The sequence below is a fragment of the Oryctolagus cuniculus genome, chromosome 1 (genome assembly GCF_051225735.1).
Source record: "Oryctolagus cuniculus isolate XC-2025 breed Fujian yellow rabbit chromosome 1, ASM5122573v1, whole genome shotgun sequence".
Lineage (NCBI taxonomy): Eukaryota > Metazoa > Chordata > Mammalia > Lagomorpha > Leporidae > Oryctolagus > Oryctolagus cuniculus.
In genome coordinates this window covers 152058081-152078132 of record NC_142867.1, presented here as the reverse complement: position 1 = coordinate 152078132, position 20052 = coordinate 152058081, and the positions used below count along the sequence as shown (strand labels likewise).

Below are 20052 nucleotides of genomic sequence, written 5' to 3'. Positions count from 1 at the left end.
ACGCGGTGGCTTCCGCGAATCACACAGCCCCAGCTCACGTTTCCGCCACCACCGGTATTCAGTCCAAGTTCCCCGGACTAACCTGGCGAATTCCAACCTGGCGGCCCACGTCTCTGCCTCTGGTTCCAGATTTTCGCCTTTTGCTCCCCGGGCTGACTTGAAGAATTCCAAGATGGCTTCCGTCTCCGCCTCGGCCTGCACTCGCGGCTTCATCCTCCCTAACATTTTTCTCTACCCGGTATGTTTCCCTAAGTTTTCTTCCAACAATATTCCTCCCTCATTTCTCCTGGCCTCTCCCCACAGTCTGTATCCAAGTCTAAGTTTCTTATAGGTTTCACTTTCACTTTCAACCTGCAGTCTGTATCTGAGTCTAAGTTTCTTCTTGCTTTCACTTTATTTATTTTTTTTTTTTTTTGACAGGCAGAGTGGACAGTGAGAGAGAGAGACAGAGAGAGAAAGGTCTTCCTTTGCCGTTGGTTCACCCTCCAATGGCCGCCGCTGCAGCTGGCGCACCGCGCTGATCTGATGGCAGGAGCCAGGATCCAGGTGCTTTTCCTGGTCTCCCATGGGGTGCAGGGCCCAAGCACCTGGGCCATCCTCCACTGCACTCCCTGGCCATAGCAGAGAGCTGGCCTGGAAGAGGGGCAACCGGGACAGAATCCGGCGCCCAGACCGGGACTAGAACCCGGTGTGCCGGCGCCGCAAGGTGGAGGATTAGCCTATTGAGCCACGGCGCCGGCTTTGCTTTCACTTTAAATCCTAACTTCTTTCCCACAGTCCATATCCGAGTCTAAGCCTAGGCTTTCGATAGCTTCTTCCGGCACCTTTTCTGTCCGGCTTTTCCCTAGGCTCTTTGCTAGTCTCTCTCTCCGGTATTTTCCACTTCTTCCCGTTTCTTCCCTCCTAGGTTTCCTATCCGAGTCACGGCACCATTATGTCGCTCCCCGTCTTCGTGGAGGAACGACACTAAGCCCAGCCTAGGCTTCATATCCGAGTCACGGCACCATTATGTCGCTCCCCCTCTTCGTGGAGGAATGACACTAAACCCTGCCTAGGCTTCATATCCGAGTCACGGCACCATTATGTCGCTCCCTGTCTTCGTGGAGGAACGACACAGGACCCTGTGCTGTTCTTTTGTCTGCTCGGCCCTCCCCGGGTTTGCTGCTGGTTCTTCCCGGGTTGGCTACCGACCCTTCCACCTCCATGGAAGGGCGGTTCCCCCTGCCACATTCCCCACTTCCGCGGGGGACCGCCGGCCGGCTCTCTTGGGGGCTGCACAGGTGTTCCTTCAGATGTTCCCCTTAGATGTTCCTGGTGCATGCTGTCTCTCTCCTTTATAGTCCTCCTCCGCCAACCCCAACTCGGCTGCCCACACACCGAGTACGCTGCTCTCCTCCAATCAGGAGCAGGTCCCACAGTTTATTGGTTGAACTGGAGGCAGCTGTGTAGAAGCTGTTTCCCTTCTCAGCGCCATATTGTGGGAAAGCAGATGCATAGAATAAGTCTTAATTCCAGTAACTTAGTCTAGTCCGAGTTGCTCCCAGTTGCTCCCCACAGTAGAGCTTGAAGGGAACAAAGATGTTGAGACAGTTCAATCCATGACATAAACAGGGCTGGAAAGCAGATTAAAGTAATATTACTGAGGGAATTAGATACAGCCTTAATTTTTGGGCTGTGTTCTATTGGCAATGGATGTCATGGAAGGTTTTGGAATGAAGCAGTTGTAAAAAAAATTAAAAACCTTGAGAATTATAATCAAGGCTGTAGGGAGAGTCTGAAAGTAGGAAGATATGTTATTCTCTAAGGCAGACATTGTAATCCAGGAGTAAAATAATAAATGGTGGAAATGGAAATAATGGTAATGCAAACAGAAGTAAAGGAGTGCTGCAAAGGATAAACTATAAAGGACAGACTTCCAGGTCATGGTCATCGATTGGATACTTTTTTTTATTCATTGAATCAAATAGTAACAGGGCTAGTGGGCTGCAGCTGCAAGAGTGAGCAAGGCAGATTCCTTCCTCATGGACCATGTGGTGCATATTTATTTTCCAATGGAAGTGAAATATGATAAGTTACAAATGAGAGTTACAGGGAGTCAGAAGAGCTCGTGATGGGGGATTTGTTGAGCCAGGGAGAGCGGAATGCTTCCTTAATGAGTGAAATGGGAGCTGAGATGAGAGTGTTCATCAGGTGCAGACAGAAGGGAAGGACATTTCATGCAGAAAGGACCACACGACAAAGCCACATTGTAAGTAGGCAGGACTGAGAGGACGCCAGTGTGGCCTGGATCCCTGAGAACAGAACAGACAGGGGTACAAGATGAGACTGCAGAGATAGTGCCCTTTAGATTAGTGCTACTAGAAGTGCCAGTGCAAGTGAGACAAGGAGCACGTTCCAGAATATAAGTCATCAAAAGTCTTGTTCTGAAAAGAATGCCTGCTGATCAAACAGTATGTTTAATACGTTTTACATTTTACATCATTGTCAGTTATATCTTTATTTTAAGAGCAACAGGAAGTCACAAAGGGTTTGAAAGTGGTGGCTGAATTACAGAGCATGGACCAGAAGGCTACTTGAGTTACAGGAAAAAGGACAAGGAAGGTTGTGTCCAAAAGCTTACTTCCCTGTTGCAATAAAAGACGATCTCTTTGGGTAGGAAACTAGGGACATAGAATGGAGTCTAAAGTGACAGGAGAAGAGTGGAGGACTTCTGGAATAACCACTGTAACTAGCCCTAAGGAAGGGAGTGTATAAAAGAAATGGAAACCGCCTGTCAGTTACAGCAGATGTCAGTTACAACTAGTTGTTGCTAGTCCAGTTGACATTCTCTGTAATTGGATCCACCTGCTCTGGAAACAGGCAGAGAGGATCAATGTTAGAATTGAGAAGAGAGCATTACCACTGTGGTTCAATGGAAAAGTGAGTTGGCTGGGAAGTCTGGATATCACGTTATTAGGAAGGACCAGGAGTAGAGTACTGAGAGTAAGAGGTAAAATGGTATCATTTAACTGTATTCTTGTCCAATATGCCCTCATTAGACTCCCTGAAGGTGAAGAGCCCATCCCTTGTACTTCCCAGTAGCATGTTACTCCCCAGTAGCATGTTACTCCCCAGCATTTCGTGTTGGGCCACATGTGAGCCTACATTGTCAGGATCCCAGAGATCCTGTGCAGGGTCCACTCTCACTGCCAGTGTTCATGGAAGCACGTGGGTGAACCCCCTAGATGCTGAAAGGGGAACTGATGCTACTAAGAAGTCATAATTACATTGAAGTAGAGAAGAAATTATTAGACAAGCCTTGAAAGGAATCTTGCCACACTGACAATAAGTAAGCTTAAGAAAAGTCAATTTTAAATGAACATGTTAAAAGATTAATTGGTATGATAAAGGCTTCCCTGAGCAGCTGCACTTGTCAGTTGCCACAGTATTTAGAAATGGGTGAGCAAGAGAAGCCCAAGAGTAAAGGACAATCACATTAAGTGATGCTGGATGTACAACAAAGAGATCATACTGAAAATTGGAAAAAATAGATAAATTGTAAGTTCCTAGAAGGGAATCCTATACAACAGGGAAAAGAAATGAACTATAGCTTTATATGTCAACATGGATGAACCTAGCAAAAGCAACAGTAAATTAAGTATCAGAAAACCTAGTACAGTGTCCTATGCTGTTTATTTACATATGCAACTGAGATATTGCAATGATGACTACAAATTCAAAAAAATGGTTTCCTCAGTGTCAGTTAGGATGTAGTTGTGAGTGGTATGATGGTTACACTGGTCTGAGATCTTCAACAGGAATGATAAGGTGACATAGCTGATTCGTGGGTATTCCAGTACCACTACATTATTATTCCAGACTGCTGCATGGAAAGTCATTGCTGACCACACCTAGAGAATTTCAGGAGGGAGAGAGAGGGGGGGGGGGAGAGGAGAGAGGGAGAGAGGGGAGAGGGAGAGAGGGAGAGAGAGGGAGATGGGGGGGAGAGACTTGGCAGTAAGTTGGGTATCCTGAATGCAGTGGTGGGACAGAAAGCTATACACAGAACCACAGAGCAGAGGGCTATCATTGTTTTAGAGACTGGATCCAAATACAAGCTCTGAGGTCAATTATCAGGTTCTTCACTAACTGAGCTGTATTAACATCACTGCTCTGTGCCTGTTTCCTGTTTTGTAGAGCAGACATAAAATAGTGTATCTCTTGTGAACATGTCAGGAAAATGACTTCTTAAACATACTTACACCGTGCTTAAATAACGTCTAAGACATAGAGAGTGCAAGTCCTCAGGGAATTAGCCATCATTATCATCATCAAGACAAAACAGATTCATAGAAACCCAATATAATCCCTGATTCATGAAATAATTTGCCAACAACCGTGTAAGTAGGAACTATAGAGATTAGGAATTATTCGTAGACAGTAATAGCTAGGAAACACTCAGAGGTCCCATCAGTCCTTCAGCCATCCCTTATGGAGTGTCATCTCGGTCCTGGGCACCGCGCACATTCGTCACAAGTTTAGACGGAGTCCTTAAAATGGCGTTGCCACATACACAGTTCACTTTAAAAATTTTATTTGAGAGGCAGAGAGAAAGAGTTGAGCGCCCACCTGCTGGCTCACTACCCAGATGCCCGCAGCAGTCGGGGCTGGGCCAAGAGCGGGGAGCTCCATCCGGGTCCCCCACGAGTGCGTCAGGGAGCCAAGAACTCGGAGGCTGTGCATCTGCAGGACGCTGGAATCGGCAGCTAAACCAGGAGCAGAATCTCGCACTACAATATCGGATGCGGGCATCTTAACGAGTGGCTGAACCGTTGGGCCAAACGCCCGCCCAGAAATCAATCCATTAGGCAACCCTTTGTTAAGCAAACCCCATATCCCAAGAGCCACCACCCCGGGGGCTCCGCCAGCCTCCCTGCCCAAGGCTCCGCCCTCCGAAAGGCGTGGTCTGCGTGCCGACGCACAGCGAGCGTGCTGACGTCTGCGCGCACCGCCCTCTCTGGTGCCCGCCAGAGGGCTTGAACCGAAGCCCCGCGTAACCGAGGGATGAGGAGGGAGCCAACGGCCGGGGCCGCGGGGCGGGAGGCGACGCGGGAGTACGGCGTCGAGGGGTTGCCCTAGCCTGGGGCGCTGAGCCTGTGTCTTGTTGCAGAGCCTCGGGGCCGTGGGGAGCCGGGGAGCCGGGCGGCGAGCGAGGCTTCTCGGTGGGTGTGGGTGTAGCGTGCTCGGCTGGCGTCCCCGGTGGCCGCGGTCTGGCCATGATTGACTCGGTGAAGCTGCGGCGCGACAGCGCGGCGGATTTCTTCTCGCACTACGAGTACCTGTGCGCGCTGCAGGACTCGGTGCCGCTGCCCGCCGTGCGCTCCTGCCTCCGGGAGGGCGTGCTGGACTTCAACGCTGACCGCCTCCGCATGGTGGACTGGGCGCCGCTCCTGAGCACCCTCAAGATCAATAAAGATTTGCCCTTGATTTCCATCAAGAGCTTCTTCCAGCCGTGGCTTGGGGAAACAGGTTTGTAATTCCCGCTTCCAGTGCTGCGACGTCGGGTTTCCTTTTTTTTTTTTTTTTTTTTTTTGGATACACGGTGGAGCCTGGGCCCTAGTGCAGGTGCCCATTGCCCGGGTAAGGTGTGCAGCAGACTGGGTGTGCGCCCGGGTGACTCGGCGATTCATTTTAGGTCTCTCGCTCTCGGCGTTCTCATCCGTGGCATGGCCTTAATCACAGAACCCGTGTTACATGGTGATTGCAAGGATTCCCCGTGTTAATGGGTGTGAAGCGCTTAGCTGAGTTTGGGATGGCATTGAATGTCCGACTGACGTTGCCTATTTTATTGAATGGCTTTTATTGGCTTGATGTAGAATTAAGCGATTAGGGTGTCAATACATCCCAGCCTTTTTCTTCATGTTTAAAACGTTTATATAAGCATTTTGTAAAGTGCTGTACACATGCAAAGCATTTACGAATGTAAGACTATATAATTAGGCATCCAGACCCTTTGGTTATTAGCAAAACATATGAAATAAATCATGACATGTGACAAAATGTTACTCATTCTAGCACTTAGGATGGCATTTTGTACCTGATAGAGCTCAAGTCATATTTGCTGCATTGAACTGGAAGAGGATCACAACTTCTCATTAGTCAGCGTCTAAGCATACGTTGAGATGTTGTTGGAGATATCTGGGGAGGGTGAAAGCGTGTGAATCCAGCCTAAGCTATCGGGAGGGGATGTTTGGTGTGGACTTGAGACGTTAGCTCCGATGCACCCTGCAGGCAGTTGGCTGGGAGAATTGTGGAATTTTGGAGTGTGTAGACTCTTTGTGGCTGCCTTTGTTATCAACCAGTGAGGACTACTGGCTCTGCTCCCTGCAGTCCTCATCTCTGGCTAGGCTGTTCCTCTTCCCTTTTCGACAAGGAAAGTGTAGAATTGTCTCTCCTCCTTTAATAACAGGCTTAATGCAGAAAAGCAGACAAGTTGAAAATGAAAAAAAAAAAAAGAAAAAATATACAGTGAAACAAAAAAACATTCTATCTCCTGCCAACCAGGGATTTTTTTGAACATCTTCATTATTTGCAGATTCTGTATTTGCAACTTCACCATGGTTAAATTGATCTGTAACTGCATAATCAATGTTTGGAACTTTCATGATCATTCAGGAACAATATAGAGTGGGACGAAATCTGACTCACCTGACATGTGCAAGGGGGCTTTGCCAAGTCTGTGGGAAAATGGAATGAAAAGGTACTCTGAATTTTCCACCAGCTTTTCAAGTTCCCTTGTGTGTTCCCACCTGATTCTTCATCTCTTTTTAATAATGACAGATTTTTGTTAAAGATTTTTAAGGAATAGCATCCTATAGTGGAAACCATATGAGGGTTAGAAGCAGCCTAGAGTTTGAATTCTAAAGGCAAACCCTTCTACGTGCCCCAAGGCAAGTTATTTTGTAAACTGTGGTTCCCACACTTGTAAAATGGCATTAAGACAACCTTCTGAGTGAGTTCTTAGGGTTAAAGCAGATCATGTGTGTAAAGTGTCCTGGCAGTAGAATGAGCTCAGTCTGCACCGAGTACTGCTGGAGTACCCTGTCCTAAAGCATCGTCCCTTCTACCAGGGCTGGAAGCAGGTAGAACAGGGGTGGGGAATGTCCCGTTTGCATAAGGCCTACAAGGTCATTTGGTCTGGTCCTCCTGGGAGGGCCTTAAAATCCTGTAAATCTATAGCAGGCTAATTTTAAGGTGATAATTTTGTAAGACCGTGAATAAATATCCACTGGCTCTTGGCAGAAAAAAGTTCCCTACCCCTAGCATTGTGCATCAGTGCTGTGGGAGAAAAGGGAGTCTGTGGCTTAGAACACAGAACTGAGAGGGAGGTTCAGGGAAGGCCTCCCAGAGGAGGTGCTGTCCTTTGGAAGACTGTGTAGAAGGTAGCCAGGTGGACAGGAAGGAGTAGTCTGGGCAGACCTCTCAAAAATAGCGGAGAATACGCAGGCTGGGGTACAAGATTGGAATTTAGGGTTTGGGGAAGAGCCGAGACTGGCAACGTGTGAGTCTTGCTTGTCCCATCAATCAAGGAGTTCAGTTGATCCTGACGATGGTGGGGAAGCACAGAAGGACAAGGTGGACTTGTGACTTAGGAGCTCACTCTGGCCTCCGTAGAGAAGGCAGGTTAAAGTTGCAAAGAGGGTAAGCTAGTGGCCCAAAGGAAGGCACAGGGCAGAAGGGCTGGATTTCACCTGCTGGAGAATGAGTGGGGCCCGGCAAGCAGTGAGAAGAGGGAGGGCAGCAGGCTTGGGTGACAGTGTACGCAACTTCCTTCCACTGGACCCTGCATGGCAGGAGGGGATAAGGGGTAGGGAGAGGATCTTGGTTATCTTTAATGTTTTAAGAAGGGCCTGTAGGACATCTAAATGTGTCTACCAGGCAGGCTGGGCCCAACATGGATTTGGGCTTTGTGGGGGACAGGTGTGTGAAGGCATGGGAGAATATAGGTTACCCAAAAGGAGGATTCAGAAGATGTGGCCTGAAAGATATTTTAAACTTTTTTTAAATAAACTTAATTTGATTTTCTGTGTTCTTTAACATTTTTTTGATTAATTAATTTATTTGAAAGGCAGAGTTAGAGAGAAGCAGAGACAGAAATCTTACATCCTCTGGTTCACTCCCCAAATGGCTGTAACAGCTGGAGCTGAACCAATCTGAAGTCAGGAGCCAGGAGCTTCCTCTGGGTCTTCCACATGAGTGCAGGGGCCCAAGTGCTTGGGTCATCTTCCACTGCTTTCCCAGGCCATAGCAGAGAGTTGGATCAGAAGTGGAGCAGCTGGGACTGGAACCAGCACCCATATGGGATGCTGGCACCACAGGGGTGGCTTTACCTGTTACGTCACAGCGCTGGTCCCGATCTTTAACATTTTTAAAAATTCACTTGTATTTGAGGAAGAAATGCATTGAGAGAGAGGGAGAGAGATCTCCAATCTGCTGATTTCTTCTCAACCTTGCCCTCTCCCCAAACACATGTGATGGCCAGCTCTGGGCCAGGCTGAGGCCAGGAGCCAGTAACTCAATCAGAGTCTTCCACGTGGGTGATAGGGGCCCAGCTATTTGAGCCATCACTTGCTGCTGCCAAGGGTGTGCATTAACAGGAAATTGGAATGAGGAGCAGAGTCAGGATTCAAACACAGGCACCCCAGTGTAAGATTTAGGGGTCTCAACCTCTTTACTATTTCACTCACCTCTGACAAATGTTTGTTAAATAGATGGCGTTGTGTTTATAACTGGAGAGAAAATAACCAGCCAACGGAAAGGACATGAAGATCCAAGAGAGGAAATGATTTTTTTTTTTTTTTGACAGGTGGAGTTATAGACTGAGAGAGAGAGAGAGAGAGAGAGAGAGAAAGGACTTCCTTCTGTTGGTTCAGTCCCCAAATGGCCGCTATGGCCGGTGCTGCACTGATCCCAAGCCAGGAGCCAGGTGCTTCCTCCTGGTCTCCCATGCGGGTGCAGGGACCCAAGCACTTGGGCCATCCTCTACTGCCCTCCTGGGCCACAACAGAGAGCTGGACTGGAAGAGCAGCAGCCGGGACTAGAACCTGGGGCCCCTATGGAATGCTGGCTCCTCAGGCAGAGGATTAACCAAGTGAGCCACGGCACTGGCCCCAGAAATGATTGTTGATTTATTAAAATACCTGACCGTTTGTCGTGGGCCTGGCCCTTTTCTAGCCCTGGCTATTATGGAGTGAGCATCATCTGTTACCACTTCTGCAAAGACAGCTTGCCCTCCTGTTGCTGAAGATAGATCATTACTTTCTGTAACTCCTTGAGGGGTGGGAAAGGTCCTATACTTTTATACTTCCCAATGAACTTGATTTAATTACAGAAGTTAAAGATGAACAGACCTTAGACTGAATGTTAGCTTCTTTAATCTGGCTTAACATTTTATGCTGAATATAAGAAAAATGTATTACACACCATTTCTCTTCAAAAAATGTATTACACACCATTTCTCTTCAGATACACTTTGCTCAGCCTTTATCGTTTGCATCCAGTGGATCTAGGGTATGGATTTGAACCTCCTAGATATTGCTGGCTCATTCTTGGTAGGTTTTGCCTGGACTAATACAGAAGCACCTAGTTGTTTTTGCTGGCCTTGAACTCAATGTCTCTCAGTTCATCTGCCTACTTCCTTTTGAGTGATTGTTTTTAAAACAAAAAGATATGTTTAAGATAATACTTCAAGTGCTTTGGCTGCAGAGGACAAGTGCGTGTTGGTTGCCCACCTTGTGTTCCATACATACAGAGGCACTGAAATTTGAGCTGTGTTCTGCTAAGGCTCATGGGGCCAGTTAGCTCTGAGAGTGATTTTTAGTCCTAATCTGTGTGAGGCAGGTGCCATTCTGTGTTTATTCCTTTATCTGGCAGGCATATCCTCCCCCCACCTTTTTTTTTTTTTTTTTTTTAACCCTGCCAGAAATACCCTTGTTTCACCTACCAGGGATTCCCAGTGGTTGTCTGGTCCTCATTACCTGTGAGATAAACAGCTCTCTCCAAGGGGCACTTAATTTCCCAGTCTTCTCCCACTGCCTGGCTCGGCTTTGGTCGTCCCCACCTGCACTGTTTCCAGTGCCCGGCAGGTGTCAAGCTTAGTTGCCTCTGCACAGGCTGCTCTCTCTGGTGAATGCATCGCCCACTCTGACTCCATGCAGCCCCATCTTTTTAGATTCAACTGTAGGGTTATCTTGAAGCTCTCCTTTGGGTGCAACTTGCTTGCTTCCTGAAGACTCTATGTACATAGTTTGTGTTTTCATGCTTGGGTTCTTTTGAGTTTATATGTGTCTCTTTACAGACATGGGTCATTTCTGTGCCATAGTACAGGATGGATGCTTTTTAGTGATAAACTTTATAATGAAATCACTTATTTTAGAATAACTTTGCTTTAGGTTCTGATATAAACAAGGCTTGCAGAAGTCGGGTTCCTGCGATAAGATCCAAAGATGTGACCTTCCAGTTATGTAAAGCTCTTAAAGGCTGCATATGTGCATCAAGTGTGCTAAGGAACCTGGAGCTAAATGGACTAGTCCTGAGAGAGAGAGATTTAACTATCTTAACAAAGGTAAGCTGTCTGAGTGTGGCCTGCAAACATTTGGTGGTTGCTTTTAGGGGAAAAAAACTCATCACATTTTTTTACTTTTTCCTCCCCATTAAAGGGATTGAATAAATCGACCACGTTGGTACACCTGTCTCTTGCAAATTGCCCAATTGGAGATGGAGGTTTAGAAAGTGAGTTAAAATCTTGTTTAATTCTCATCCCACCAGACTGGTCTCATGTTTCCTTAAATGCCACATTAATTCCTATCTGTCTCTCTGCCTGATGCTGCCCCTGTCCAGACTCTCCTCATGCCTGTTCAGACCATGGTCTGATAAAGCTCATCATCCCGAGTACTCTGTGAGCTCATTTATCTTAAGGTTGGGTTAAGCCACAAACCACACAAATATATGCTGTTTGGTCCTCTGTTTTTTTGTTTTAATGTTTGTTCATCTTTTAAGGTTTTTCGTCAAGAAATATTTAGGGGAAGAGCAATAGTTGATGTATAGAGAAAATAATCATTATCTTTAAATAGTTACAGCATTTGTGTGCAGTCAGCTTTATTATACTGTGGGATATGATAAAATAGAAAATATATGCAAAGTGCGATGGGGTATTTTCCATTAAAGGCAAGCAAATGCAGTGGAGGGTCACAGAAGTAATCACAGAAGGTGACTGTTGGTTGGGCTCTCAAAGAATTAGGGTTCATTGTATGCAATAGTGGTCTAGAGGGGTAAGAGAGCCTGCATTTCAATTTGAGGAGACTGAGTTTGGGGCCCTCTATTTTCTGTTGCTTTGGTATATAGTATCAGGTGCCATAGTATAGAATAGCACCCAACCAAATTCTGGGATTATAGTTGACACTTAAATTATTGATTGATAATCGAGATCGGGGTATGTCTTTGGAAATGAAAATAGGAAGAATATTATGTTTTTTAGATTTTTCTATGCTTTCAAATGTCTCAAGAAGTTTATAGTATTTTACTGTGTGATTGGTAATGAGTTTTGTTAACCTTCATAGTTTTCAATTTTAGCATCTAAAAAGAATTAAACTATTGTAGTAAACTGGAGTAACACTTTGTTATTGTTAAGTGTTACTAACATTTTAGAAAGTACCAATCCATCCATTGCTTGAGAAGATTGTAGATAGTGATATTAAGAATTACTACTAGGATAGATGTAAGAAAAGTGAATAAATCAAGATAGACTAGATTGTGCAGACTCTTTGTTTTACTGTGTCTGTGGATTTTTCTCCTTTCAGTAATTTGCCAAGGTATAAAGAACTCTGTCACTCTTAAGACAGTCAACTTCACGGGCTGTAACCTGACATGGCAGGGAGCAGATCACCTGGCCAAGATCTTAAAGGTGACTTTATATTCAGACTTTTGTGAAAATATACTGTGTGCTTAGAGCACGTTAATGTGATATAAGTAGACAGTTATTTTTATCTTTTGATGTATTTGGTGACTGCAGTTTCAGTTTATTGAAAGAAAAAATGACCAGTTTTCAGCTTGGGGTTCTGCTGCTTAATAAAGGTAGTATGTTTTTCTTAGATTTAAAATACATTATGAACAATTTTTTTAAAAGATTTTATTTATTTATTTGGGAGGTAGAGTTATAGTCAGTGAGAGAGAGAGACAGAGAGAAAGGTCTTCCATGTGCTGATTCACTCCCCAAATGACTGCAATGGCTGGAGCTGAGCTGATCCGAAGCCGGAAGCCAGGAGCTTCTTCTGGGTCCCCCACGCAGGTGCAGAGGCCCAGGCACTTGGTCCATCTTCCTTTGCGTTCCCAGGCCATAGCAGAGAGCTGGATCGGAAGAGGAGCAGCTGGGACTAGAACCTGTGCCCATATGGGATATCGGCACTGCAGGCAGAGTATTAACCCACTGTGTCACAGCGCTGGCCCCTGAACAAGGTTTTTTATTTTATTTTTTTTTTCTTTTTAAAGATTTTATTTATTTGAAAGAGTTACAGAGAGAGGTAGAGACAGAGAGAGAGGTCTTCCATCTGCTGGTTCACTCCCCAGTTGGCTGCAACGGCTGGAGCTGCGCCCATCCGAAGCCAGGAGCCAGGAGCTTCTTTTGGGTCTTCCATGCGGGTGCAGGGGCCCAAGGACTTGGGCCATCTTCTACTGCTTTCCCAGGCCACAGCAGAGAGCTGGATTGGAATTGGAGCATGCGGGACTAGAACCAGTGCCTATATGGGATGCCGGCGCTTCAGGCCAGGGCTTTAACCCGCTGTGCCACAGCGCCGGCCCTGTGAACAATGTTTTTGAGGTGGGCACAAGCATCTCAGTTTTTACTCTAGATCCTTGCTGCATACAGAGATAAGAATTTTAAGTGTATACTAGTAACAGTGACATGCACAGAAAGGAAAAGGATTTATTCGACACGAGGGAATAAACATACATTTATGTGTGAATGAGGGCTGCCCCACACAGAAAAATAACCATCGTGAGTTGGCCAGAGGATTGCCTGTGAAAGAGGTACGAGATCAGTACTTCTCAGCAGTACCCCTAAGTGATGAAAAGAGAGAGCTCTGTCCTGTTCTCAACCTCTTTTGTGAGGCAAGGCATGGTACCTTAATCGGATATACAAATGGAATAAGGTCTTAGCATGCATGCTGGTCCCAGTATGAGACAAGTGCATCCTGGGATGAAGGCATATCAAACTAGCAGTTAAAGGGATAAACACTACTTTGCAGAGTAGTAAGAATTCCAGCTTGCCCAAACTTTAACTAACTGCCTAGTTATACCATATTATATTTGTGGATTTTTAATTGTTGAAAAATATTTGTTGTGGCATTGGAAGAAAGTAGACTATTATGACCTTAAATGACCTTAATGACTCAAATATTTATCATTAACTGCTATAGTTAATAAACTAATAAAAATCATTCCCTTAACATTTTGTAAATCTAAATTGCTGCTTGGGAAGCCCCATCCCCTGTCAGAGTACCTGGGTTGGAATCCCAGGTCAGTTCGTAATTCCAGCTTCCTATTAATGTGCTTCCTGGGATATAGTAGGTGATAGCCTCTACCACCCACATGGGAGACCTCAGTTGAGGTCCTAGCAACCAGCTTCTGCCTGGCCTGGCCCAGGTCAATACCGGCATTTGGGGAGTGAACCAGAGATGGAAGTTCTCTGTCTCTGTCATCTGTTGTCTCTCTTTGCTTCTCAAATTAAATAAATAAATAAAAATATAAGATCAGATTAGTTATCTTTAAAAAAAAAAGGAGGAAAACCTATTTCATCTACCATTCTGTGGATTAAGCGAACTGATTTGTATTAAATAGTGCTAATAAGTGCTGTTACTCATGCTTGTTATTTTATTAATGGTTTTTATACAATTATTCTTCTTGTTAAATTTAAAATTTTTAAAATCTATTTGGAAGAGACAGAGAGAGAGAGAGAGAGAGAGAGAGAGAGATGTTCATCTGTTGGTTTAGTCCCCAAATGTTTGCAATGGCCAGGGCTGAGAGAGAGAGAGAGAGAGAGAGAGAGAGAGAGAGATGTTCATCTGTTGGTTTAGTCCCCAAATGTTTGCAATGGCCAGGGCTGGTCCAGGCTGAAGCCAGGAGCCTAGATCTCCATCTGGGTCTCCCATGTGGGTGGTAGGGGCCCAGGTACTTGAGCCATCATCTGCTGCCTCCAGGTTGCACATTAGTGGGAAGCTGGATCAGAAGCAGAGGACCCAGGACCAGAACCAGGCACTCCGACATGGGGTGTGGGCATCTTCAAGCAACTTAACTTGCATCAAATGCCTGCCCCTACGTTCATTCTTGATAGAAAAATAACACTAACAGTTTTCCTTTAAAAGTGTCATTGCATTGGAACTTTGAGTCTTTTGTTGTTCAAGAATATACAGTCATCTCTTGATATCCTCAGTGGCTTGGTTCCAGGACCCTCCATGGATCCCGTGAATGTTCAAGTCCTTTATGTGAATAAAATGGCCTAGGATTTGTAAATAGCCTGTGCACATCTCCCATATATTTTAAATTATTTCTGGATTACTTACAATACGTGATACTGTGTAAATGCTGTGTAAATAGTTGTTATACTGTTACAGCTGCTCAGGGAATGATGATGAGAAAAAAGTCTACAGGTCAGTACAGTTGCAGCTTTTTTCCTGAATATTTTTGATTCTTGGTTGGTTGAATCCATAGATACAGAACTTGCAGATGTAGAGGGACAACAAAATATTTTTCTTTTGAAGTCTAATTCCTGTTTTGAACTTTTTTTTGAACTTTTTTTTTTTTTTTTTACTTTTCGAATATAGAGACCCGATTATAAAATGTTTTTAAGACAGTACCTGTAATTAAAAATCAAACCATCAACTTCCTAAGGCATATCAAACTGACTTTGGGATTTCAGGTCTCTAAAGTTGGGATGCATATCCTAAGAAGTATGAAAGATAATTGAATTAGGAAAAGAAAAATATTAGAATGCTATATTGATTTTTGTATCATTTGAAAAATATCTGTTGTTTCTATATAGTTTATAATGTGCACAAAATATATGTGCAGAACTTCTTGTATATAATTTATTCATAAGTAAGATACATGCTAAAGCATGTTTACTTGTGGGATGTCCGGTCAAGTGTTTGGATAACCACTGGAGGATAGAATTACAGAATTCAGAAGCTTGATAATGATAGAATTTAAAACCAATTATTTGACTTGGCTGATATGAAAAATAAAATTCTTCTAAATTAATAAGTTGTCAGTTTATGTAAGTAATGAGCAGTAAGTCACTCAGCAGCTAGTCAGTCACATAACTAGTCAGTGGCAGACTAGGATCTGGGTCACTGGACCACTTAAGCAAAATCTAATATTTAATCCCCTAGGTTGACTCTTGGCATGTATGGTTGGCTGTGTGTGTGTAGATGTAAAGCTCTGATGTAATCAGCCATAATTAGTTTCCCTCTTATTCCAGTGTGCTAACTTCATCCTATTAAATTTTTGAAGTATCAGTCAATGCGACGGCATGAAGAAACCTGGGCTGAGAGCCTTCGCTACAGGAGACCCGATCTCGACTGCATGGCTGGCTTGCGGCGCATCACACTGAATTGCAACACACTCATTGGGGACCTGGGCGCACGTGCCTTTGCGGACTCCCTTAGTGAGGATTTATGGCTTAGGGGTAAGTTTAATGAACTTCTAAAGTTGAAAATAGTGCATTTTTAATGTTAAGTATGCTTAGCTCTTGGCTCAATAATGTCATAAGGTTTTTCTAAAATCCTTTCTTCTATTAGCTTTTATTGTGATTTTAAACTTTTATCAATGTTACATGTATTCTTTATAGAAAATGTAGAGTAACGAGAAAACCACTGTTCTTTTTGGTGTGTGTGCATGTATTTTGTCTTTTTTCTTTATAGAATATTTGTATATATTACCAAAGTGAACACTGCATTTGTATACTTAGAGATTACAATAATGTAATCTAATGTATTTTGCTACCCTGCTTTTTTTGCGTAATGATCTATCATATAGTACTCTATTACATTGAAGCACGATAGTTTAATTCCAAGCTATTCAATATTTAGACAGTTTATCTTTTACTCTTTTAAATAGCTTTGGGATAAATATCTCATGTTTACACTTGTGTGTATGTTGGAATTACTTCCATAAGATTAAATTATTAAAAGTGGAATAATTTAGTACAATATATTTTTATAGACTTGATGATACATGCTGCCAAATTGCTTTCCAGAAGTGTTTTGCCATTTTGTAGTCCACACTAGCTGCATATGTGAGCCCTGCACTCATAATCTTTGGGTAAAGTCTGTTTTAAAACTTCAAACTTCATGTAAATGAGAAACGCCTTTTTTTTTCTTTTATATACAAGTAGGATTGCTAATATAGTGCAAAGATTTTTAGAAATCAGTAGATTTATATCTATTACATCATTTTCATTGATAGAAGTTCCACTACATTACTATAATACCCTTAGCTTCTTTATTCCTGTTAGATATCTAAGTTATTTGCAGCTTTTCAACTGTTACAAACAATACTTGGATACACACTGTTGTTCACATCTCTGGTTATTTTGTTCAGGTAAATTCCTTTTTTTTTCTCTAAGATTTATTTATTTGAAAGGCAGAGTTAGAGAGGGACAAAGAGAGAGAGAGGTCTTGGATCCACGGGTTCACTCCCCAGTTGACTGCAACGGCTGGGGCTGAGCCAGGCCATCGTAGGGACTCTTAAGACCTCTTCTCAACCTAATCACCTTGCAGAGGCCCCACCTCCTACAAGTACCCCATTGAGGGTTGGAGTTTCAACACAGGAATTTTGGGAGAACACACAGATGTGTAGTTCATAACATGGGGTTTTGAAAGAGTTCAGTTATTGCAATGTAATGGTGCTTCAAGATGTGACTTACATTTTTCCTCTGATGTAATCTTTATTATACTGGTATTTTTGTTTTGATCCCTTTGGGATTAAACAAGTAGATTAAAATAATTTTAATTGAAAGAGAGAGACAGAGATCTTCCATGCCCTGGTTCACTCCTCAAATGCCCACAGACAGGCCAACCCAATAGCTCAGAACTCTATCCGAAAGTGGAATAGCTGGAACTTGAATTGCGCACTCTGATATGGGATGTAAGTGTCCCAAGTGACAACTTAACATGTTAAGCCAAATGCCTGCCCCTATGTGAGTAAGTTATTTCTTTTTTTTATTTCTTTTTTTTGTTTGTTTGTTTAAAGATGTATTTATTTATTTATTTGAAAGAGTTACACACAGAGAGAAGCAGAGGCAGAGAGAGAGATAGGTCCTCCATCTGCTGGTTCACTCCCCAGTTGGCTGCAGTGGCAGGAGCTGCTCCAATCCAGGAGCTTCTTCTGGGTCTCCTGCACGGGTGCAGGGGCCCAAGGACTTGCGCCGTCTCCTGCTGCTTTCTTGGCCATAGCAGAGAGCTGGATCGAAAGTGGAGCAGCTGGGACTCGAACTGGGACTCGAACCCTTATGGGATGTTGGTGCTGCAGGTGGCAGCTTTATCTGCTAAACTACAGCACTGGCCCCATGAGTAGGTTATTTACCCTGAGAATTATTAGTTTTCATGAACATTTGTTCTCTTCTTTGAACTTTATTTTATTTTATTTGAAAGGCAGAGTTAACAGACAGAGACAGAGGTTTTCCATGTGCAGGTTCACTCCCCAAATGGCTGGAGCTGGGCTGATATGAAACCAGGAACCAGGAGCTTATTCCAGGTCTCCCATGTGGGTACAGGGCCCCAAGGACTTGGGCTGTTTTCCGCTGTTTTCCCAGGTGCATTAGCTGTATGGGAAGTGGAGCAGCTCGGACTAGAACCAGTACTTATATGGGGTGCTGGCACTGTAAGCAGCAGCTTTACCCACTATGCCACAATGCTGGCCATTGACCTTTTTTTGAGAGAGTCCTTAACCATCATTCTTTCCTGATAGGTTTTTAGTATATAATCTATATTCACACATTCTTTTTTTTTTTTTTTTTTTTTTTTTGACAGGTAGAGTCATAGACAGTGAGAGAGAGAGAGAGAGAGAGACAGAGAGAAAGGTCTTCCTTCCGTTTGTTCACTCCCCAAATGGCCGCTACAGCCGGTGCTGCACCGATCCCAAGCCAGGAGCCAGGTGCCTCTCCCTGGTCTCCCATGCGAGTGCAGGCGCCCAAGAACTTGGGCCATCCTCCACTGCCTTCCTGGGCCACAGCAGAGAGCTGGACTGGAAGAGGAGCAGCTGGGACTAGAACCTGGCGCCCATATGGGATGCCGGCTCCGCAGGCAGAGGATTAACCAAGTGAGCCACGGCGCCGGCCTATATGCACACATTCTTTTCATATAATATTTATATTGCCTTAGATTTCTTTGTTACTTCTGTTTGGAAACTAGCAAATCTTAAATTTACTCTATTCCCCCCCCCCTTTTTTTTTTAAAAACATTTATTTTGAAAGACAGAGTAATGGAGAAAGAGGGAGAGACTGAAAGAGATCTACTGGTTCACTTCCCAAAAGTCTGCAATGGCTGTGACTAGGCCAGGCTGAAGCCAGGAGCCAAGAACTCCATCTTGGGTAGCAGGGCCCAAGCACTTGGGCCATTTTCTGCTGCTTTCTTAGGCACATTAGCAGGGAGCTGAATCAGAAGCAGAGCAGCCGGGACTTGAAACGGCAGTTTGATTTGAGATGCCAGTTTTGCAATTGGCAGCATAACCCACTGTGCCGCAATGCGGGCCCCAAAATGAGTTTTTTTTTAGAGCCACTTCAAACTCTAGCTCATTATCAGAAGAGAACAGTGCAGATTCTGAGTTCTGCTCATCTTTTGCCTATTATACTTACACTGCCATTGGCATCTTGGTCGTTTAATACTCATTCTGTGATGTTTCTCTTCCGTACCTTATGTAGAGTTACTTTTCAGTGGTGTAATTGGAAACTGCTATTGGTTGGTTTATTTGTACTAATGGGAGGATAATTGTGGCACATCCAAAAAGTCGTTTTTGCTTTTTGGATTTGGAGTTATGTTATGCATACACTTTACTGGTTTTATTTTTCCATGCCTGAGATTGAACACCTTACATGAATAGTCTTTGTACAGGAATCTTCCAGGCACAAATGAGAGCCATTGGTATGTTAAATCTGTACAGAGTTAGCAAATGATCTTTTGTCTTTCCTCGAAAGCGCTTGACCTGCAACAGTGTGGCCTCACCAATGAAGGAGCAAAAGCTTTACTTGAGGCCGTTGAAACTAACAGAACTCTCGTTGTTCTGGATATAAGAAAAAATCCACTCATTGGTATGTCATGACACTTTTTTCTTATTGATTAATGAATAGCAAAGCAGAGTTTATTTTTATATTGACATATTTTATAATTTAGTATGCTTGCTCTCCTAAATTTATACTTTTCTAATCTTGTATAACTTTGTGTTCCTAGCAGATACACATTAAAATAAATTTTATTTGTAAATTACTCTTGGTTGTTCATCTAAATAGAGGTGAAATTACTCTTGGTTGTTCATCTAAATAGAGGTGAACCTTGGTAATAAGCCTGTTGCTACCGAGAACATTATTTCCTTTTTGTGGAACCTCTGAATTATTGTAAAGAATATTTAATTCATGTGATAATTTGACAATCTGTGAGCACTTCTGTGTGCTAGACACTGGGTTGAGCACTAAGTATGTAATGAACCAGCTGGACAAATTCTTGCCCTCATGGAGCTTTTGTTCTGGTGGGGGAGTTCAGATACAAAAAGTACAAAAATGCTTTAAGGTAAGAAGATACACAGGACCAGGTGGGGCTATATTGGATAGAGTTTTAGGGACCTCTTCACTGCAGAAGTGACTTTTGAGCAGTGATCTCAGTGGAGAGAGGAACAAGCCATGGGATTGCTGAGGAAAGTACGTTCTAGGATGTAGAAGCAATGAATGCCCAGGCATGTAGGTGGCAGGGGAGATGGAGTATTTAGGGAAAAGCAAGGAGGCCATCATAGAGCACTGAGTGAGGGAGA

General features: G+C 43.8%; 1 protein-coding gene and 1 long non-coding RNA gene across 7 annotated transcripts in view; one reads left to right on the top strand and one right to left on the bottom strand.

Annotated features, from left to right (window-relative positions):
• Window positions 1–875: 875 nt before the first annotated feature.
• Window positions 876–4936, bottom strand: LOC127491293 (uncharacterized). Its single transcript, XR_007919864.3, has 2 exons — window positions 4609–4936; window positions 876–1613 (listed from the first exon to the last, which is right to left on the bottom strand). It is a non-coding gene; the product is annotated as an uncharacterized LOC127491293 (long non-coding RNA).
• A 2-nt stretch (window positions 4937–4938) lies between these two features.
• Window positions 4939–20052, top strand: part of CEP78 (centrosomal protein 78) — a 52124-nt gene continuing 37010 nt past the window's right edge. For 5 of the 6 annotated variants that reach the window (XM_089336535.1, XM_089336526.1, XM_070050501.2 and 2 more), the window contains exons 1-6: window positions 4958–5508; window positions 10431–10603; window positions 10698–10770; window positions 11838–11941; window positions 15544–15718; window positions 19226–19339. In XM_089336535.1, coding sequence (XP_089192661.1) covers window positions 5256–5508; window positions 10431–10603; window positions 10698–10770; window positions 11838–11941; window positions 15544–15718; window positions 19226–19339 — 892 coding nt within the window. In that variant the 5' untranslated portion in view covers window positions 4958–5255. Of the gene's footprint in view, window positions 5509–10430; window positions 10604–10697; window positions 10771–11837; window positions 11942–15543; window positions 15719–19225; window positions 19340–20052 lie in introns of all 6 variants that reach the window. The other variant, XM_070050495.2, reaches the window with a different exon arrangement.